At 42.0% G+C, this 23,803-nt stretch overlaps 1 protein-coding gene across 1 annotated transcript in view; it reads right to left on the bottom strand.

Moving 5' to 3' along the window:
• Window positions 1–23,803, bottom strand: part of CACNA1D (calcium voltage-gated channel subunit alpha1 D) — a 5,051,180-nt gene that overhangs the window by 1,160,166 nt on the left and 3,867,211 nt on the right. Inside the window, exons 32-33 of the mRNA XM_044077483.1 lie at window positions 766–831; window positions 35–126 (exon numbers count right to left, since the gene is read on the bottom strand). Coding sequence (XP_043933418.1) covers window positions 35–126; window positions 766–831 — 158 coding nt within the window. The remainder of the gene's footprint in view (window positions 1–34; window positions 127–765; window positions 832–23,803) is intronic.

The raw sequence follows: 23,803 nt of genomic DNA, 5'->3' as shown, positions 1-23,803 counted from the left end.
CAGTCATTAAGCAATAAACAGATACACACGTTACCTAAACAGAAGCAGCACAGCTTGAGGAAAAGTTTGAAAGTTGTTATTTCTATTAATCTGTGTATTGTCCTGCATGGCGACTTTTCCAAAGATCTGTAAATATATTTTAAAAACAATTATTTACTGTCATCTTGCAAATTTTCAATAACCATGCTAATAACTCATTAACAGTTCTTTTTATTTTCCAAAAAATACTTAAAATCAAATTGAGACAGTAGAATGTGAAAAACAATTATGAAACTAAAACAGTTAATAGCACTCTCCTTGGTAACAACAGGCTTCCCAGATTTCTGCCTAGTAGATATCTAGAAGCTGCATTTAGTAATACTGTTCTGTGCATATTTTATTACACATGTTTTATGAATATATAAGTAATTAAATGTACTGTTTCATTTCCTCTTCTGCACCTGAAAGATGTCTTTAGTGATAGATGTAATAATATGCAGCATGCAAAACGGTTGACAGAATGATTTTGCAAGAGTTGGTAATATTCACTTATGAAGCATTTTGCTTGAGCTAGAATAAAATATAAACCATAATACACATTCTACTTGTAAAACAGCACAATTTCTCTACGTATACAAGTGGTTCCCATTGAGGACAGTCAACTTAATTTTTAAACAGATGTCTTCTATGGTAGCAGAGCTAAAGATTACTTTACTGACACCTGTTAACAGTGGTTAATACATTAAAATGTTAGTTTTCATTTCCGAAGTAGAATTATTCTATTACCTGCATGCCAATAACAGCATAGATGAAGAACAGCATGGCTATCAGAAGTGCAACGTATGGCAAAGCCTGAAAAATATAGTGATGTGGTTAGGTTAGAAATTAGCAGCTTGCAGTCCTTAAGATTTCTTAATCAAAATGACATTAAAGTAACCTTCCTGCATTTTCAGGTCTCACTACATTACCTACATCATTTGGTTTAGTTTCCTGGGATGAACATCAAGGTCAGTAGTGCCACAGGAGAAAACATACATTTTCAATGGATAAACACTAAAATCATGAACATATACACATGGTACCATTAGCAGAAGAACTTGGGTTTAGCCTCATGTCCTGAGCATCATTCTTTTCTGATGAGTAGTACCACTTTTCTTTTATGGGAAAAAAATCAAGAAGTACATTCAAACAATATTCTGAAAAGTCACCTGCTAAGTTTAAGGAGGTACAGTCCACCTATTCACTCAGATGGAACTATTCATTTCTCTCCACATCTGCTGGCTACTCTATGTTATCCTTCAAAAAGTGGGTCTCCATTTCCTCAATAGAGGAAATGTTATTTATTTATTTATTTGACATTTGTTGACCGGGATAGTCCTACTACTGAGCTAGTGTCCTTTTTCAGCAGAGGCCCGGGGAGAAAAGTTCCATAATAATACACTGAAACACATAATAGTAAGATAACAGATCAGTACAGTAATAAACAAGTCAAGAGTTTTTAATTGAGAAAAAAATAAAAGAGGTGAAAAACAATGTTTGAAAGACAAGTTAAAACTAAATGTTACAGTATGTAACACTAAGTTCAGACAGCACTTAAAATCAGACAATATTATTTACAATAGTTTATTATGCACCTTAAGAGAGTAGGTTGCTATGAAATTATTTTATACAGGTAGTGTATAGAATACACAGAGCATTTTGACAACTGACGCTGTTATAAAATTTTATATACAGTAAAGAACTATTTGAGAATTGGGTTTAGTAGCATGGAGTGAAAAGAAGGACTGACAGAGCAGGTTAACCAAGAGGGAGTGGAGTTTAGAAGCTTAAGGATAAGGAAGGAGAGTTGGGAGAGGTAAGGCAGAAAGAGAGGTGCTAGAGAAGTGGGGTTATGTAATAGGGTCAGAGGTGGTGATTTGGCTAGGTGTCAGGTAAGGTTAGGAATTTCAAGGAGGGTTTTTACAGAGACATGGCCAGTTATTTTTTTAGAAAGTCTTTCAGAGCAATTTTGAATTGTCGTATGTGGCTTATGCTTTTAATAGCCAGGGCAATTTTGTTCCAGAAGAGGAAAAGAAAGCAACTGTAGAGGTTTTGTCCAATAGTTATTTTAGGCGTGTAGATTACTAGTAGATTTTGATCAGTGTTTCTGAGCATCCTGGGAGGGGTGTAGAGGGAGACAAGTGAGGAGATGGCAGGACAGAAGGAGGGCTTATGAAGGATGGAAGGTATAATCAATAGTTGAGAGAGAAGCAGTTGCTGGGGAAATTATAACTAGTTTAGTGTCCTGAGAGAGTGACAGTGGTGGGATTTAAAGGCTTAATTAGCAGCAAATCAGGCAACGTTATTGTAGGTTGCTTCTAGTTTTGTTGAAAGGGGTCTGTAGGTTGGTCAGGATTTGTAAGCAGTAGAAGAGATTAGGGAGGAGGTAGGCATGAGAAAGGGAGGCATGGCATTCGTTAGTTAGGAATTCTTTATTTCTGTAGAGCAGACCTAGTTTTTTTTTTTTTTTGCTGCAATTGAGCACATGCAGGTGGAATTTGAGATGGTCATCCATGATGACTCCCAGAAGTTTAGTGTGTGATTCAACTGTAACAGTGGTATTGTTAAGGAATGAGACAGAGAAAGAAGGTTTAAAATAGTTGAGAGATTTAGGAAGAAACTGTATGAGTTTGGTCTTTTTTGAATTTAAGGTTAGCAGGTTATTGGAAAGCCAGCTTTCAAAAGAACTGAAGGATTTTTGAGTGAGGGAATGTAGATCTAAGAGGTTATCAGAGATGGTGATGACTGTATAGTCATCCGTGTATTGCATGAATGAGGATTGTGGACAGGATGTATGTATGAAATTAGTAAAGATGTTAAACGGTAGGGAGCCTAGTACTGAACCTTGGAGGACTCCCAGCTTGATAGGGACAGGTGGGGATAATGAAGAGAGCCATCTGACAGACTGTTGTCTGTCAGCGAAGTAACTGGTGAACCAGGAAATAGTTGAGCTTGAAAGATTTAGGTCAGAGAGTTTGGCAAGGAGCAGGGAATAGGAGAGATTGTAGAAGATTGTACATATGTCTAGGAAGAGGCAGGAGACAAGCTTGTTGTTATCTCTAGCTAGTGAGATAGTGTTAGTGAAGGAAATAAGGGCTGTTGTGGTACTATGGTTGGAAAGGAAGCCATGTTGTGTCGGGATAAGTAAGTTTTCTTGGATTAGCTAGCCCAGGATTTGTTTGTCAGCACACTTCTCCAGAATTTTGGAAAAAGGGGGACAGAATTGCTAATGGCCTATAGTTAGAAAGTTTGGTAGAGTTCCCTCCATTGTGAATTGGTAAGCTATAGAATTGTTTCCAAATAGAGGGCATTTTGGATTCCATTACTGAATGGTTGATAAGAATAGAGATAGGAAGGGCTAGTGAGTTAGCTGCTATCTTTAAGAAGGATGAAAGTTGTCGGCTGAAGAGGTTGTCGGTTTCAGCTTAAGAAGTGCGTGTTTTATACAGCTTGCGGGTACAGGTGTAAGAGAGAGAATGTTATTAAGTTTGGGCTGGTAGGTAGGTAAAGAGATGATGTCAAAATTGGTAGTTTGCATCAATATACTAATGGTGTCTATAAAGTAGGAGTTAAATATGGATGTAGCTTCCTTGGGTATAGTATATAAGCAGGGGTTGGATGTCGTGGGTTTACAAGTATTTGCATTATGGAACTCCAGAATTTTGGGGGTTAGTTGTGTGTGTGGTTTGAGTCAAAAGTTCTGTTTATGTTTATTAACATGTTTTTTGGTAAGGTTGCGAAGTTCCTTGTAAGTTTGTAGGTGGGATGGGGATTTGGTTTTGGACCAGGTTTTTCAGGCAAATCTCTTTTGTGCATTAAAGAATGTGTAGCTTGTGAAAGCCAATGGAAAAGGAAGTTATGTCTTACCATAACGTTCAATCTGTGTTGTTGATCTTCATCCATTCATCACTGATGGGTTTGGTTCTGAGCCCTTGGAACAGAGTTGGCCTAATACCAAGCTCGCGTACACCAAAAACTCTCGAGCTAAGCTGCTACCCACAATGCCCTTCTCCCAGTTACCTCAGATCAAGTTTGCATGCAACATATAGAAGTAAAGGCAGGGGCCATTTCTGCGCAGAAACCCTGAAACACCACAAGGACCCGTAAGCTCCACCAGGAGCCATTGGTGGGGGACAGAGGCTGGGATGTGATGAATGGAAGAAGATCAACAACACAGATGAAACGTTATTGTAAGACATAACTTCTTTATCTGATGTTGTTAATCTTCCCATTCATCACTGATGGGACAGAATCCCAAACTACTTGAAAACCCTGAGAACCATTGAGCCAAAGGCCGCTCTTCCCCTGGAGACCATGTCTAATTTGTAATGTTTGATGAAAGTATGGGGTTTAGCCCAAATGGTTGCTGCGCAAATGTTGTCCATAGAAGCTCTGGAGTGAAAAGCAACAAAGTTGCCATGACTCTCGTTGAATAAACTTTGATATTAACAGGTTTAGATTCATTTGCTTGTGAGTATGAAAAGGTAATACAATCTCTAAGCCATTTTGATAAAGTGACTTTTGATATGGCACATCCCATTTTTGGTCCAGAGAAGGAGATGAAAAGTTGATCCGACCTGCAGAAAGATTTAGTCCTATCCAAGTAAAAACATAATTGTCTATGTACATCCAATGAGTGTAGACAGTATTCTCCTTTATTGGAATAATTTGGGAAAAACACTGGGACCTCAATGGACTGGTTGACTGAGAAATCAGAAACCACTTTGGGGAAAAAAGATGGATTAGTACGAAGAGATACTCTGTCTTTATGAAAGATTAAATATGGACTCTTCATGCATAAGGCTTGTAATTCCGATATCCATCTAGCTGATGTGACCACCAACAAAAACAGAGATTTCCATGATAGAAATTTAAGGTCACATTTTGCAGCAGGCTCAAAAGGGGGTAGAGAGAGAGAGATTGTAATACCAGAAGAGATTCCATGTCTCTACAGGCCGCCTGACTGAAGGTCTGCTATGGAAAACTCCTTTGAGAAAGGTCTTGCAAATGCAGGTGGAGATAAGTGGAACACCTTGTAGACCGTTATGAAAATTGAAGATAGCTGCCAAGTGGACTCGAATAGTAGAAGCTGATGCTCCATTCTCAAAAGATTCAGAAAGGTATTGAAGTATAACAGATACAGGAGCTGAGAAGTGGTCTAACATCCGTTCTTTAGACCAGACAGTGAACCTTTTCCACTTATCTTTGTAGAGTTTTCTGGTGGATGGCTTATGGGAGGCCAGAATAATATCGCGAACAGGTGAGGAGAGGATTTCCTGCCTGGTGACTAACGGAAGTGGAGAAACCAAGCTGTCAGCTTGAGAGTGGACAGACTTGGGGGAGTCAACCCTTAGGGGTGAGAGATTAGGTCCTGATGAGTGTCCAGGATCCATGGAGGTTATAATAGGTGAGGCTGAAGGAAGGGGAACCCCACTTGACAAGGCTAGAATGGGGCAATGAGGATCACCTTGCATTTCAACTGAATTGCTTTCTTCAAAAATAGGGCTATCAATGGAATTGGAGGATAAGCATAGAGGAGACCCGTGGGCCAATCGTGAGTCAAAGCATCTCTCAGAGACTCCCCTTCTGGGGGAAAAAGGGCAAAGAAGCTGCTGCATTTGTTCTTTGAAGGGGAGGGAAAGAGACCGAAGCAAGGCTGGCCTCAACGGCTGAAAATTTCTGCCATCATGATCGGATTGAGAGACCATTTGTGTGGAAGGAGGATGCATCTGCTCAGCCTGTCTGCAAATTCGTTGGAGCTCCCCGGGATATGCATTGCTATAAGAAAGTGATTTGAAGCTATCGCCCAATGTCAAATTCTCATGGCCTCTCAACACAGGGGGTAGGATTTGGTCCCGCCTTGTTTGTTTATGTACCAGACTACTAACAACATATTGTCTGACTGAATTGCAATCGTTCCAGATGGAAGGAGCAGATGTATTGCCTGCAGTGCCAACAGCACCACTCTCAACTCCAGAACACTGATATGCAAGTTGGCCTCCAAGCTGAACAACGTGCCTTGGACTGTCTTTCTCTCTGAAAATGGCTCCCCCACCCTATCAGGGAAGTGTCCATGGTCACCATGTTATTGGATTGAGGAATCTGGAAGGGGCGACACCAAAGATTTTCATCTGGCCTCATCCAAAAAAAAAAAGATCTTGTTTGCAGGAATTGGTGATGAGGATCTGAGAGTGCAGGGGTGAAGTTTTGCCAACCACTTGGACAAAAGGAGCCATTGTAACAGTCTCATATGTAATCTTGCCAGAGGAACAATCGAAATGGCCACAGCCATAGACCCCAGAGCCAGGAGAACTTCTCTTGCTGACACCTTTCTTTGACAGAGTATCACTTGTACTTGTAATCTTAACCTCTGAAGCCTGTGAGCTGGAAGAGATACTAGGCTTGTTCGAGAACTGAAAACTGCCCCTATAAATTTCAGTTGTTGGGTAGGTTGTAGATTGGATTTTTCCCAATGGACTATGATGACTAGAGACTCCACCAGTGAAAGAGTGTAGTGGAAGGTATGGTCAGGAGATGCTTGGTGGGGGAGGAGAGGAACCAATCGTCTAAATATGGAAACACCTGGAATCCCTGACGTCTCAGATGAGCTGTCACCGCTGCTAGGCATTTTGTGAATACACTGGGGGCCGTTGAGAGACCAAATGGTAGGGCTCTGAACTGGTAATGATTGGATCCTAGCCAGAAGTGAGCATTTGTCCATTTTGATGTAGTAATACGCATCCCAGAGGTCTATCGAGCACATCCAAACATCCTCCCATAAAAATGGGAGAATGGATTGTATAGTGACTATGCGGAATTTGGTTTGAACTACTGACTAGCTTAGATGACTGAGATCCAAAATGGGTCTCCAGTGCCTGGTCTTTTTTGGCACCAAAAAGAATCTTGAGTAAAAACTGGATCCGCATTGGTCTGGGGGGACGGCTGGATGTCTCCTTTTTGACACAGTTTTCTTATCTCTGAAGCTGCTTTTTCCATTTGACTGGGTGGAACATCGGGAAGGTTCTCTGTAAGTTTTGGGAGTGATATTAAAGGGATGTAATAGCCTCTGGAGATTATTCTCTGCACCCACCAATCATTTGTAATAGAGTGCCAGGCAGTTTGGTGCAGAGAAAAATGAGCCCCGACTGCCTTCAGGAGCATTGATAAGACCACCAGGAGAAAGAATCCCTGGAGTCTTGATTTTGGGGGCCCCTTCTGCCCCTAAAGGGGAGTCTTCCACCACTGGAACCCCCTCTGCCTCTAGGGGAATCCTCACCACGTGTTGCGGAAAGGACCTTGAGATTTTTTGTGCCATATTTTCTCACTCCTCTGGTTCCTGGAAAAAGAAAGTTGAGGCTTGGAAAAACGTAGGCCAATGGCAGACAAGGTCTTTCCGTCCTGCTCGCACCTGGTCAGTGTGTCCTTTACTTTAGAACCAAAGAAGGACAATGGGTCAATAGGGGCGTTCAAAAAGGAGGACTTGAAGGAGTCAATGAGGTCACAGATGCGCATCCAGGCATGACGTCTCATGACTAAGCCTGCACCTGCAGCTCTAGCCACTCCTTTGGTTGCATGGGAGAGCAACCTCATGAGTGAGGTGGAGACAGACTCAAGGGTGGCAAGTTGAGAGGCAAACTTGTCTTATGCCCCGTCAGAAACTTGACCCACGAGGGCTCCAGAAAGTTCGGAGATCAGACCCATTTGGAGCCTCGTGAAATGTGCCAAGTAATTCAGAGACCTGACAGCAAAGGTTGCTGAAGCAAAAACTCACTTCCCTAGTCTGTCCACAGCCTGGGACTCTCTGATGGGCGAGTGGACAGTAGGACTTTCCTCCACAAGGTCCTTTTTAGTGGCCACCGCCACTACCATAGCATCTACTGGCAAGCCTCTAGACCAGTGGGGATGCTCCTCTGGTGGGGAAAGAATCTTGTCTGGTCTCTGGGGAATGACCTCAATAGAATCAGGGTTTTTCCATGCACCCTGCACAATGAGCTGGACTAACTCATCAGCAGGTGGGGTCACCCAAGAAGTAGAAGGCCGGGAGCGGAAAGCCTGCAGGAAGACGGACTCCACCGAGGAAGGGTTGGAGGGCTTCCAGCCACCCCTCTGTTTCAAAATTTCCAGGATCTCTCCGAAGGAGACATCGTCAGGGGGGAGACCGTGGGGACTTTTCCCTATCATCATAGTCCATATCCTCTGTGAGAGACTCCTTCAGACAGTCAAGGTGTTTCCTCTTACATGCCTTCTTCCGAGGGGGTTCTTCAGTGGGAATGTCTGAAGACTCGGAAGGAAAATTACCCTGAATGGGGGTTTCCTGAGGCTTGTGCTCTCGGTGTCCTTGGGAGGTGGCCCATGGTAGATGTAGCTCAGAGGGAGCAGGGGGAAGAGCCAATATAAAAGGAGTGCTTCCAGAAGCAAGCACCCTCTCTATCACCCAGAAAGCAGTCTCGCCTGAAGAGGAATGGGAGCTCGGAACAGAGTAAGACAATCTCGGAACTGGGGTCACACCCCACTCAGTCAAACCCACTCCTGGGGATGGCGCCTCAAGCAAGATCGGGGCAGGTGTTGCCCCCAGATCAGAGGACGGAACCGATAAAAAACTTGGAACCGTGCTCAGAACTGAAGGTTCCACCTCCCAACCATGAGACTGAGAAAGGGACGGTTCAGATGGAACTGAAACCCAAAGGGGAGGCCTCAGAGCCTCAGTGAGGGTCACTGTCGGCACAGAGGAAAGGGTTCCCACCAAGGACGTTGGAGCTATGGGCCTCGGGACCGATGGATCCGAGGGAGGAGTATAAGTGGGAGTCCTGGAAGCAGTAGACCCAAACCCAAAGTGGGATGAGTCTTAGGAATGTTTGTTATCCCTCTGGCTGTCGACAGCTGGTCCAGCAGGTGCACCACATTGAATTCAGACAGACTCCTGGTGGACCTAACAGACACTCCCGAAGGGGAGTCAGGCCAGTCCAGAAAAGGGCTATAAGCCTGGCCTAAGAACGGGTCCAATGAGGGGAAGTACTGGGTCCATGGTGTTTGAAATGTCAGCTCCGAAGACTCTAACTTGGAAACAGGTAATAGAGGAACTAACGGTGTTGAGAAAAGACTTGGTGCCGAGGAGGCACTAAGAGTTGAGGTTATTATCAGCTCCAAGGGAAATCGTTGGAACCGTCTTCAGTGTGGGGAAAGGTGAAGTCATTGCTGAGACTATCAAAGACAATAAGGTCAGAGCCGTGTTCATTACTGCAGTTATGACTGGTGCCATAGATGTCTGTGCCAAAGGTGGCACTGATGTCGAAGTTATCATAATGTCCAAAGAAGCAACTCTAGCTGAGCTCGGAACAGAAGCAACAGGAATATTCAGAGCCGAGGAAGCAATCTTGTGTTCAGTAGAAGATTTGTGGGCCTTGTGTTTGTGGGACTTACCCTTATCACCAGCCGGTGAAGAGGGATTGGAATGTGGACATTTTTTGTCCTTCACTGGAAAGGTTGAGACCTCCGACACAGAAAGGGCCTCTGAGAAAGGTGAGGTTAACAGGCCTTTCAAGATAAGTTTGTTTTTTTCTTTCATTCAGCATCTGCTGACTAAAACTCAGGCAAATCTGGCAAGGAGGTTTCAGAGAGAGGTGAGAAACCTCCAGACAATAGACAAAATCATTGTGTAAGTCATTGTTGAGGAGTTTGCCATTGCAGGAAGTGCAATGTTTGAACCGCAAAGTCCCTTTTTTCTCAGACATATCCAACACACAAAAAGAAAACAAACAAATTACTGCTAGAAAGTATAGAAAAAGCAGAAAAGGAAGATACCAACGATGGTATCAAATGATACCACAAGGGTAGGAGAGGGCGTTACCAACGATGATATAAGGAATTCCCGAAGGATAGAGCTTGATAGGGAAATAGGGTAGAAAAATTAGTTAGATTAGAAAAAAGTTTCAAAATACAGCAACATTTGTAAAACTATGACACTTAGCTAAAGAGCTCGGTAAAACGCTGCTATATGGCTGCGTGGCAAATGAGATCTGAGGTAACTGGGAAAAGGGCATTGTGGGTAGCAGCTTAGCTTGAGAGTGTTTGGTGTGCACGAGCTTGGTATTAGGCCGACTTGGTTCCGAGGGCTCGGAACCAAACCCATCAGTGATGAATGGGAAGAAGATTAACAACATTAGATTGAATGGTTTGCATGGGGGCAAGGGAATTTAGTATGTTTAAAAATATGGAATTAAATTTTAACACGGCTTCATCTACAGGTAGTTGAGTTAGGAAGGACTAGTTAACAGAGGACAGCTGGCTACTGAAGGCATCAGGATGGAAGTTGGAGTGTTTGCGACATTCTATGTATTTATGTGGTCTGGTGGGGTGAGGGGAGAATCTGAGTACTTTTAATAGGTAAGTGGTCACTTAGAGAGTCAGTTAATGATTTGGGGTAGTGATATTTGTGAGGATGGGAAGCTAGTATCCAGTCAATGATAGAACTGGAGTTGGCTGACTCGAATGCATGTGTGGGGGTGGAGATTAGTTGGGAGAAACCATGAAAGTTAAAATATGAGCTGGGACTGCCTTAATTAATAGAGAGACAGCAGTATGATTCAGTGAAGACAAATAATAGCTGTGGTCTTTTGGTGGTCTGATGCTATTACAGTGAAAAGCACCAATGCTTTCCCACTGCAGTCCCTAGCTTCCTTGGATGATATGCATGCAGTGCCTATAGCTGGATGAGGTAGGATGCTTCCATCTATATCCATCCTAGAGGAATATGCATGCAGACGTATTACATACTGCATCTTTTACAATAATTGCTTAGCCAGTCTTTTTCTGCTAGTACCATATGCTTGTCAGCCTAAGATATCACATTGTTTGAAATTATCACATATCATAGTAATCATCACCTTCCCCTATTACCTTACTTCAAACAATATACAGCTCTGCAACACTTCCGGTACATTTATTTACTTATTTGAATTTATTTACTGGGGTAGAGCACTGATAAATTCTGACCAATTTCAGTCTAAACCCAGGGTCAAAAACTAACCAGATCTACAAAACAGACAAGAGTGCAATAGCACATAAGTGACAGTAAAAGTGTACATTGTAGAATAGCGCTTTGGATACAGAGTAAATCAAAGTAATACATTTCCAGTATGTGCAAAAATTATATTAACATTTACTCTCACTGACAAATTTAGAAGTTACCTTACAAAGATGACATCTGTCTCTCTGTATCCTGGATAGCTGAACTGATAGAAATGGGAGTTGTTCTATGTAATGACCAGGTATGTGATAAGGCAAACTTGGTTTAAACCTCATGCTGCTCAGTGAAGGTTCACAGGAAAGTACTAGGCTACTTGTCCCTTCATGCCATTATAAGACTAGATAATTTCCCTTTTTGTGCTCAAAATAACCTATCCAATTTGGTTAGAGATTGGCCTTACCCATCCCATGGTCAATAATTACACATTATCCCTAATAAGAATAACTGGAATCATAACACACATAATTTGCGGGGACCCATGCATGAGATAAAGCATTTAGGAGGTGTCTATTTCCATTATTAGTACAGGGAGCAGCCCTGGGGTAAAGTTTCTGTTTCTCATCCACAGATCTAAGTTGCACTTGAATATGGACAGAGATAAACTTTGTTTTATATGGATAGGGAGTCTGTTCCACAGCAGAGGTATCCTCTATAAGATATGCCTATCCCTCCAAACCATTCTGTTGATATTACAGAAGAGGTTTGGCTCCCTACATAGAGAATTTCTGGTACACCTGACTTGCTAACGTGCAGTAAATCCATCAGTAATGGGTTGGAGGATGCCTTGTTTACCAGACACAGATCTCCTCTTAGCAGTCTGTAGGGTACCAAGTATAGTGACAGGACTTTGAGATGGCCCATGTAAGATATGTTGTTTAGGCCTTGTATCTTTTTTAGTAAGGTATCTCTGTGGGCGTTCTAGTGGTTGCATGTGTCTGGACAGATACATGCCAAATGGGGCATTATATCCAATCACTGGCCTAATGAGGGCAGAGTAAAGGGGGACAATAACATTGCTAGATGAACACACAATCCCTTTGTTATAATATAATCAATATAGAAAGCCTGTCTTACAACAATAGACACATGTTGGTCAAAAGTTAGATGACTGTCTACATAAGTTGCCAAATCCTTAATAACTGGGTCAACTGTTAGGGGCATATTGCTAATGTGATAGTTCCCTGTGGTAGGAGACTTCCCAAAGGATACAACAATGCATTTCTGCCATTTAGTTTTAGTCCATGGTTTTGACACTAGTTATTTATTTGAGACAAACCTTCCTGCAGGATGGCTAAGTCATTTTGGGATTCAATGAGTGCTCCTAGCTTGCAGTCATCTGTAAACTTAGTTAGCCAGAGCCCTTTGGTATTTACTTTTACTTCAGAAAAGTAGATGCCAGATAGGACAGGTCCCAGCACAGAACCCTGGAGGACTCCACTGCTGACTGGTCTCTTTGTGGCAGTAACGTCCCCTATTTTGATTATCTCTATCCTATCCATGAGCTGGTGGTCTCCAATCTAGCAGGTGACATATGAGTTTTTTCTTAACTTATTTAGCTTTTATACTATGCTTTCAGTGGAAATATGTAAAAAGCTATGGCCAGATTGAAGTATACAGTGTGCACCATTTTCCAAACTGAGATGGGTCAAGTGTTTGGAGGTTCCTAATGTCCTAATTGACTAATTTCATGATCTCATTCCATAGCTTTGCATATGAGGCTGGTCAGACGTATGGGTCTGTGAAAGGTCCTCCCTTATGCTAGCTGTTCTCACAAAACCTGTATGGAGGTTGAGATTGAATAGCGTTGTTAGGGGTGTGTTATTTAAGATGGATCCAAGGGTATTTTCAGGACCCACTGATGCAGTAGTTTTAGGACTTGGTCTTTCGTGATAGTTGGAGGTAATCCAGATTCAGGTATATCTTGAAGGACAGATGGAGAGGAGAGAGAGAGAGATAAAGTTAGAACTAAAGTTATCAGCCAGCAGGTTCACTTTATCTTTAGCCTCAGTGCATTTCAGTGTTGTGCTTTTGAGATTGTGAACATAACTTAAAAATGCATTGTGATTGTTTTTGGCTTACGTAGATATTTTTGCCTCAAACTTGGCTATGGTGGATTTTATTAAGCTCCTGAGTTGTTTGTTTATTTCAGTGACAAGGGCTCTAACATTCTGGGAATTACTATTCTTACTTCTGAATAAAATTATTTTCCTTTTATTATAAAGCTTATTTGTAGTATGATTCCATGGTTCCACCCATGTGGGTTTGCCCTGCACTTGTACTTACAAGATACAGCTGCGTGTACGCAACTGTTTGCATGCTTGTATAGTGTGGTGGTCTACATTTTTCTGTATTCGGTGGAGTTAACTGGGTTTTGTGGATATTTGAAACTTGCCAATGTACCACCTGAAAGTAGGTAGTTTGTCTTAAGGGAAGGAATCTCTGGTTTTAGTTTTATTTTGAAGGAGACTGCTTTATATCAGACCCAACAACTAATGAAAATAAGCAAGGGATGGTGCAAGATACTCCCATATTAGTAGGGACAAGATCCAAGATGTTATTTACCCTAATGGGCAGTTCGACTAATTGTTCCAGGGCATTTGTATTGACAAAGTCCAGGAATGTCTGTGCTTGTGCACTAGTGGTGGTGATGGTGTAGGTTTCCCAGTCTATAGTTGGAAAGTCTAGGTCACGTAGGAAAATGGTATTCTGTTTAATACTGAGTGATTCTAGTTCCTGTAGATGGGTATTGTGGTTTTCTTTTGTCATACACAGAGTTCTACAGCAAGCTAATTTATGGTATGTGACCTTTCAGATGATTATTTGGACATAAATAAGCTCTAGTGCATTATGCTGCTTTAGCAGCCTTGATGTGAGTCTTTTCTGAATGTCGATTAAGACACCTCCACCTTTTTTCCCCCTTCTGGCCAGTAGCTGGTCTAAATGTGTGGCCGCTATTATAGCCTGGCACAGACAGAGTGCTGTCTGCTACTTTAAACCATGTTTCAGTCACTGTGCAGATGTCAGTGTCTTCAAGGGTGAGAAGGGTTTGTAGGGATTGGAGTTTGTTCAGGCTCCTAGCGTTGATAAGCAACATCATCATATCTTTCTTTGCTTCTTTTGTTATGGTTGTAGGTTTATAAGGCAATATTGCCTAAAAAAAGGCTATGCCAATAATTTAAATCCTAGAGAGGACAGATGCAGGCCATCCCTGGTGAAACTACAAGGTCTTTCAAGCATATCCTAACCGGCTGACAGATATTGGACCACCTGTGAATGACACCATCAACTCAGCCAATTATTGAAGTTAATTATTTTTACTCACATCTCAGCATCATCCTTAGAGAAGGTAGAATGTTGCTCAGTGTTAAAGTTCATACCATACCTGTCTCTGACACATAGTTTAAGAGCTCCATCATGTCTCTCTTCATACAGTCTAGGGAGGTACACCTCAAGTCACTGACACTGGCATGAACTATGACATAATCATACTGGTACTTGTGGCTCAAGGACTTAAGTGCATGTGTGACCTGACCAATTTTGGCACCAGATAAGCAACACTTTCCTTGCTCAGCCTGGTAAAAGGCACATTTGTATGTCTTACAATGGAGTCACCTATATCAAGAATGTTTGGTTGTGTTGATGCCTATCTTACGGGTTCAGCATCTGTGACTTTGAGCATCCTTGTGCTATGTAAGGAAGTAGGCTTAATAGGCTGTGCGAGCTTTGTGCCTGCGCTGTGTTTTGGATGTCTTTGAGGATTAGGCAAATTAATGTTTAGAACCTCAGCATATTCTGGATTATGTGTCTTGTGATGGCCTTGGAGAGGTACAAAGTGTGGTGTACTACTGGTGATTTTGGTGTCTGAGTTTATTGTGTGTCCAATTTTTTGCCTCCAAGGATATTATACATATCTCACACACTGTTATGCTGTTTGAGTAATAAAAGATTGTCAGCCAGCATGAAACAGTTCTTACAATGTCTCAAAACACGCAACTCAGTCAAGCTCAATAGAGAAATTGTGGAGATGTGCTGGCTCATGATACTGACAAAAGTAACTCCAGGGGCAGGGTTAACTATAACTGCTTGGAATTCGGTTTTAGAATAATGTTTGGGTGGACTTGCTACTGGGTATTTAAATTTCAATACCAAACAACTGGCCTGGGAACCTTATTATACCACCATCAAGGACTAGTCACTGATTTGATACTAAAATCAGTGAAAGCAGTATCAGTGCACTCAATATTAAGCAATTTTATCAAGGGTCTTTTAGCCTGATGAGTAGTTAATGGGGAGAGATTTTGCAAAATTCTACTGATGTAATTGCTGTCAATAGCCAATAAACAGGGAGAGGGAGGAAATTATATTGTCAAATTATCAGAAGGTGCAGATGACAAGACACATTGGGTTTAACTACACCAGAGTGGGTGGGAAGGAAAAACAGATCCTTAGCTCTGAGGTAACTAACCTGGAATTGCCCCAATACAAAGATAAGTGCTGAATTAGCCTAACATATACTCGGTACACAACAATGAAACTGGGGCTTAATAACAACAGTTAGACCACATAAACAACAAATAGTCAGCTCAAGAAATTTAAAGACTTGTTTATCTGTCTTTGTCTAATGGAACTATTATAATGCAACAACAATTTGCAATCTCTGGTCACTGCAATCTCCATTCCCCCAAGGTTCAGAAACCTCAGAGTGTTTTACAAGTAGGATGTGCCGCTCTATGCATGGGGAATGTGTGTGTCGGTGGGGGTGAATTCAACATCTCTGTGAAAAACACAGTGTGCTTTGCCTAAAGGCACATTTGACCTATCAGCAATATGACTAGTTGCCTGCACTCAGTAGAAATGCTGTACAACTTGTAGGTTTTTACTGTTAGAAAATGGACACCTAAGCTACAATGATCTGATCAATAAATGGGCAAAGTTACTTACATAATGAAGATATAACTGGTTTGTATAATAATACTCATAACAATGAAACATTTGTACTGCACCTACACAAGCAAAGAAAAGAATATCCACTGCTTAGGTCCAAACAATGGGTGTTTGACTAGCAGCATGAGCACTGGAAAGAAAATACACACTGCTTTGTCATGGCTTTACGTCATATAAAGTATCTAGCTACTTTTTGAATATATCAGGTTTTCACTAAATGAATATCCAGTGATAAATTATTCCTTTACCCATTCCTTCAATCAGTATTTTTTTTAACTGCGGTCTGTATTACATCTATATTTCATTTTTCTTTTTACCCCTATCTGCACTGACATCCAACAATTCTCTTAGCAGTTCTTTAGGAGACTGACAAAGCTTACCACCACCTTATTTCTTCAAACATGAACCTGTCCGAGTCTGGCTTTATCCCTCCAGGTATACGCAACCTCTGCAGGAAGAGAGCAACCCTGTGATCAGTTTCCTCAGACTGCTGTCCATCCACTTTAAGAGAGGATACAGCTTTTGGTGGAAGAATCATACGCATGACTAGAGAGCAGAGACATTTAGAAATGTAAGGGAAGTGAATACTAACTGAGTGGAGTAAGGAAAATGTCAGACGGACCACCACTCATGCATCTGCTAATTCCCTCCCTTACTGCAGTATAGTAGCCTGCCTCCATCCATTTAATCATGCTTTGGCCTCCAAATGGGTGTAACCCTTCTTAGACAGAACTCCAATCCCTCTACCTGGAATGGGCGAGCTGATACAAATCACTAAATACCAACATCTTGCTCCAGCTCCTCAAGTGCCTGAACTGCTACATCTATATTTCTGAAGTCATCTGTTCTGATCCCTTGGTTATATAATTCAGAGAAAATTCACACTTCAGAACAAGTTACAAAGTTATTCAAGTATCAAAGATTTATGACCCAAATTAAAGGATGAACATGAAATGTTTAACATTTACAAGAACTTCTACTTGAATGCACTACAATTCATCTTCATTATAAAGATTTCCTGTACTTTTTTCACTGTGTGTGTTCTGCTCATCATGCCTGTCGACCATCAAGCATATGTCAAAATTATTAATAAAGTTCACTGGGATTAACAAAAAAAAAAAGGAAAATGTCACAGTTTCCCATTCATTCCCCTAGCCCACCACATCTGACCAGCACTCCACATTAACCTATGTGGGAAGCTCTTCCTCCCCAGATGTTCTTAGGCTCATGACAACTGACTCTTAGGTTAGATGGGAAAAGAGAATTGAGAACAACACATGAACACTGTCATCCCTGAAAGATGATTTACTTCTTCCTATCCATACTCTACATTACAATGTCTTCCAAGGATGTCTGCTTCACCCCAGCATGGTCCCTGTCCCTACTCCTGATGTTCTTGCTTCAACACCCTCCCCAAACCAGGGTTGCCCATGCTAAAGGGCTGACCTTTTATTTGTTCCTAGACCAGGGAACTACTCAGCAGTGCCATACCTATCAGAACTCTTCCCGTTCAGAGCTGGTGAGGAGGAGGAGTTTATTATAACCATAAGCCCACACCCCAGGCAGCTAATATGGGCACTCATGTCACAGTTAGGGTCTACTTCTCTTTATCCCTATATGTGCAGGCAATGAAGGCTACTACAGAGGTGCTTGGCAACAGCCCACATCCTGGTTCATGTTGCTTTCTGAAGTTATCACACTTGTGCTTCCTGGTGATGAAAGCAGCAGACTGAAGCTGTTACCTCTCTATTCACGAAGGACACGATGGTGTTAGCTGTTGACTTTCATCCTCCTCCACTAGCTCCTCCAGCTTCCATGCTCAGTAATCAAACCCTAGTTGTCAAACTTTTATCCCTCTGTGCTACACAGCTGGCAATAAAGAGTCTCTGTTATGTCTGTGTCTATATATGTTTACATTTACTTTTACAGTATATATATATATATATATATATATATATATATCTATAGAGTTCCCCTTTAGAAGGTCGAACGGCTGAAATCTTCAAATTCATATGGCCGAAGCCATGTGCTCGAAATTCAGAAGCTCGACAGTCTGAAAAGGAACTAAAAAAAAAAACAAAAAAAACAAAACAATGTTTCTGCAGGGGGGCAAGCCCCTCTGCATCCCCCACATCCCCCGCTACTTATTTATTCTAACTCCGAGATCGCACTACAGCACAGAAAGGGAAATCTCCCAGTCTGCACTGTATGCTGATCCCCATTCAGAAGGTTGAGCTTCTGAAATTTCGATCATATGGTCTCGACCATATACATTTCGAGATTTCAGCCATTCGACCTTCTAAAGGGGAACTATATATATATATATACATGAATCTGTATCACTTCGCTGAAAGACCATTTCACTGACACTCATTTCACTGAGACCAGTTCACCTAAAGTTCATTTCACTGAAAGTTCATTTCACCTAAAACTCATTTCACTGACAAGTAATACTCTAAGGCAAGTCAAAGGTATATGTCCTTTTCCCCACTGTAGTGCGATCTTGGTGTTAGTATATATAGTTAGGGGGTGTGTGCGGGCACAGCCCTCCACAATGGGGGATGTGGGGAGTGTAGCCCCCCACTTAATTTGGTTTTTTGTTGTCTGGTTTTGTTTTGCATTATTTGGTAAAACCCAACTAGGTGGGAGGCTATGCTCCCCCACATCCTCCAAACTATATATATATATTGGTCTCAGTGAAATGGGTGTCAGTGAAATGGTCTTTCAGTGAAGTAATACAAATCCATAAATATATATATATATTATATATATATATATATATATATATATATATATATATATTATATATATATATATATATATATATATATATATATAAGTATACACACACACACACACTTATATAAATATATATAAATAAATAAATATATATATATATATATATATATATATATATATATATATATACACATACATATATATATATATATATATATATATATATATATGGGTTCATATGAAAAGATCGACAACTTGAAATTTCGAAACTGACTAAATTCGCTACCCATGCCTACCATGGTAGCATAACACTGCCACACTTACTAAACCATGGTAGGCATGAGTAGCGGATTTACATCCCTTACCTCGGAAACGTCCGTGGTTTGCGTTGTCGGTGATTTCAGTTGTCGGTGAAGTCAGTTTCGAAATTTCAAGTTGTCGATCTTTTCATATGAACCCATATATATATACATATATATATATATATATATATAAATATATATATATATATATATATATATATATATATATATATATATATATATAAATATATATGTATATATATATAGGTTCCCTTCAGAATCTCAAACTGAAATCCCAAATTTCAGTAGCCTGAGTCCAGAAGGGCGAAAGTGCAGAATACCGAAACGAAAATAACACCAAGGCAAGGAGCAAGGTACCTTCAATTTAATAAATAGTTAGCGCTTTCATCTTGACAAATATCAAAACTTCCTCAGACAAAGTACACCAAGTCAAAACCCATTTTTTAAAAAAAAAACACAGGATCTGACATCATGAGTTCAATTAACATTCAATTAATATTTAAAGACACATCAGTAAATCACACGCAAAAAGCAGAAGACATCTGTAAAAATATGTATGCATATGTAACCATGATATCACATGTTAAAAGCATGTTGAAGGCATAAAAACTGAAAATTAAAATTAATGAAAAAAAGAGGTTATGCCCTCACCTATTATCTTGATAAAGCCTTTAATTTTAAAATACATCCAATGGATGCAAGCTCATTTAATCCTGGCCAACCAACCAATTTAAGGTGGAGAATCCAAAACAGTTCTTTTTCCTCCAACCAAAGATGCCAAGGACCACCTCTACTGTTTTTCATAACCTGTTCAAGTACTACAAATTTAAAACTATGTGTAGGGGATTCCTGGATATGACAGTATACAGCATTTGTCAACTTTTTCTTTTTGATGTCATAACAATGTTCGTAAATGCGGGATCTTACTTTCCGCTCAGTCTTCCCGACATAAAAATCCGGGCAGTCCTGGCACAAAGCTCCATACACAATGCCAGAGCTATTACAGTTATACTTCCTCTGAATACATAATACATAACCATTCAAGCAAAACACCACCCCAGTATTAATGAGAAAATAAGAAGTTATGTACCTACCATAACGTTCCATGTTACTTGTCTTCTTCCCGCCTTCTTTCTTGCTGGTTGGGTTTGGAGCCGACCCTCGGCTCCAACTCGGACATTTTCTAAAGCTCGAGAGCTACTTACCGGCTCAAGGCCTCCCTTGGAAGACCTAACACCAAAATAATACAAGAGAACAACTGTCCCAAAAGCAAGACTTCAGCTAGAGGGCTGAAGGAAAAAGTAGAGGACATAAAACGGTAAAGACTCAGCCAGTGACAAGACTCGTAGGAAGACTCTTCTCGGTCCATCTAGGCTAGGGGGATGGAGGGTGGGACGCAAGAAAGAAGGAGAGAAGAAGACAACTAACATGGAATGTTATGGTAGGTACATAACTTCTTAATGTCAAGTTGTCTCTCTCACCTTCATTCTTGCTGGTTGGGACAGCGTCCCTAGCACCTTAGTCCTGGGTGGCTCATCGGAACAGACTCTTGAGCACAGTGGAACCAAAATCAGCTCTACTCCTAGAGGTCACATCCAATTTATAATGTGAAATGAAGGTATGAGGGGTGGCCCATGTGGCCGCCGCACAAATGGCTTCCATTGGTAGTCTTGCTTGAAAGGCTACCGACGTAGCTAAAGCCCTAGTAGAGTGGCCTTTAGGTTTAGCAGGGAGTTCTTTATGCCTCAACTGATAAATAAGGGTAATAATAGAGGACAACCACCTGGATAAGGTTACTTTAGACACTGGTCGACCCTGCTTACCCTCCGCATAAGACAGGAAGAGTTGGTCTGATTTCCTTATTTGCTCAGTCCTATGCAAATAGAAACGTAATTGCCTATGAACGTCCAGCTGGTGTAATTTGTGTTCAGCTTTGTTGGAATAATTTGGAAAAAAAGACTGGCAGATCGATGGATTGATTCAAATTGTTCTCGGAGGGGATCTTAGGAAGGAATGAAGGATTAGTCCTGAGTGAAACTCTAGCCTTATGGAAAACTAGATAAGGAGGACGGACACAAAGGGCTTGAAGTTCAGAAAATCTCCTCGCTGAAGTAATGGCCACCAAAAAGAGGGTTTTCCAAGTAAGCAATTTCAAGGAACAGGAAGCTGCCGGTTCAAAGGGAGGAAGTATCAGGGAAGCTAGGATCAAATTTAAGTCAAATGGAGGTGGGGGATCTTTCACTGGAGGCCTGAGCAAGATTGTTCCTTTCAGAAAGGCTTTGCAAAGCTTATGGGACATGATGCTGGTTTCTGACAGGCCCGTATGGAAATTAGAGATTGCCGCTAACTGAACTCTAATGGTGGCCGATGAGGAGCCCACTTGAAAAAGTTCTGCTAAGAAGTCCAGAACGTTATGGACAGGGGCCGTGAAGGGATCTATATTTCTAGCCTCTGCCCAGAAAGAGAAATGTTTCCACTTACTAGCATAAGTCTTCCTGGTTGTAGCTTTGTGCGAGGAAAGGATAATCTCACGCACTGAACTGGAAATACTGGGAAGCCTGGCTAAGGTTTGAAGTGGAGCAACCAAGCAGTGAAGTTGAGAGACTGAAGAGATTGATGCAGCCTGCCCGACTGATGGATCAGGAGGTCTGGAACTGGGTCCAGATTCCAAGACTGCTCTAGAAGGTGACGATGCAGGAATGGGGAACCAGATTTGTCGAGGCCAGTAGGGGGCAATGAGGATCATCCTGCAACCCAGCATGGTAGCTTTCTGAATTAGTTTGGGAATTAGTGGAAAGGTTGGGAATGCATAAAGAAGTCCCTGGGGCCAATTGTGAACTACAGCATCTCTGGGGGAGTGTCCGGGAAGAGGGAAGAGAGTGAAGAAACTGTCGCACTTGCTGTTGAGAGGAGTTGCGAAAAGGTCGCAGCAAGGCTGACCCCATTTGCGGAAGATTCTGTCCACTACTGTCAGGTTGAGAGACCACTCGTGAGGCATGAGAATAGCTCTGCTCAGCCTGTGCGCTATGACGTTGGACTTCTCAGGGATGTGCGTTGCCGTCAGAAACCTTTGAGAGGAGATCGCCCACTGCCATAGTCTGAGTGCTTCTCGACATAAGGGATAAGACTTGGTTCCGCCCTGCTTGTTGATGTACCACACTACAGACATATTGTCTGTCTGAATTGCAATGGTCCCAGTGGGTAGAGAGTTCTGAAGAGCTTGCAATGCTAAAAGCACCACCCTCATCTCCAAGACGTTTATGTGCAAGTGGTACTCGTGGGGTTGCCAGGTGCCCTGGACAGTCCTGCCGTGAAAATGCCCCCCCCCCACCCGATCAGGCAGGCATCCGTGGTCATCGTGGCAACTGGAGGAGGAAGGACAAATGGTCTGCCCTGGGGTACTGATGGAGAGACCATCCACCAAGCCAAATGGTCTTTGCATGACTGTGTGATTATTATCTTGTGAGACAAAGGAAGTTGTTGAAAGGACCACTGGGTAAAAAGCATCCACTGGAGAATCCTCATGTGAAAACGAGCCAGGGGAACTAATATGATCACTGCTGCCATGAGACCTAAGGTTTTTAGGATGAATCTGGCCTGAATCTTTCTGCATCCTAATAATACCTGTACATGTCGGTGAATGTCTGCCACTCTGTCTACTGGAAGCTTTGTAGACAGATCTTTCGTATCTAATCTTGCGCCTATAAAGGTTAAGGACTGACAAGGCGACAATGCAGACTTTTCGAAATTTATTGAGATACCTAGGTTGGAGCATGTTTGGATGGTATAATCCCTGGCTCTTAGCAGTTGATGTCTGGTGGTAGCAGTAAGGAGCCAGTCATCTAGATATGGAAACACCTGGAATCCTTGACGTCTCAGGTGAGCGGTAACCACTGCCATGCATTTGGTGAACACCCTAGGGGCTGTGGTGAGACCAAAGGGCAGGGCTCTGAACTGGTAATGACTGGCTCCCAGCCAGAAACGGAGAAACCTTCTGGAATGCCTGCCCATTTTGATGTGGTAGTACGCATCCTGAAGATCTATGGAGCACATCCAATTGTCCTGACCCAAAAAGGGTAGAATGGACTGAAGCATGACCATCCGGAACTTCGTTCTTTGAACAGACTTGCTTAGTCTGCTGAGATCCAAAATGGGTCTCCAGTCCCCTGTCTTCTTTGGCACCAAAAAAAACTTTGAGTAAATTCCGGATCCTTGCTGGTCTGCTGGGACTTGTTGGATGGCCCGTTTTTTTAGCAGTCTTGAAATTTCTTGTAGTGCCTGTTCCCTTAGACTAGGTGGAACATCTGGGATGGGGTTGTTTGATTTTAAGAGAGTGTTGACAAACAGGATTTTGTAACCTCCAGATATGATAGCCTGTACCCATCTGTCTCGAGTGATGAGACACCAGGCTTCTGGGTACAGAGACAACCTTCCCCCGACTGCCTCCGAAGGCTGCCCGCCCCTCAGGGGTGTTGGAAGGGCTTGTCAGGGCGGCGTCTATTGTTGTTCCCTCCTCTGCCTCTGCAGGGAAACTCGCCACGTGTCAGGCATGGCTCCCTGGGGTTTCCGGAACCACATCTTCCCACTCTTCTGACCCTTAGGGTATGGTCTAGAGGGAGTGGAAAAATGGACTCCAACGGCAGAGAGAGAGTCTTGCCTTCCTGCTCACACCTGGTAAGTGTATCTTTCACCTGAGGTCCAAACAGAGCCGAACCATCAAAAGGGGTGTTGGTGAAAGACGCCTTGAAGGGAT

The sequence above is a fragment of the Protopterus annectens genome, chromosome 7.part0 (genome assembly GCF_019279795.1).
Source record: "Protopterus annectens isolate FY-2018-M chromosome 7.part0, PAN1.0, whole genome shotgun sequence".
In the NCBI taxonomy this organism is placed as follows: Eukaryota; Metazoa; Chordata; order Ceratodontiformes; family Protopteridae; genus Protopterus; species Protopterus annectens.
Note: the sequence above shows the minus strand (reverse complement) of the source record. Positions and strands in the feature narration are given on the sequence as shown.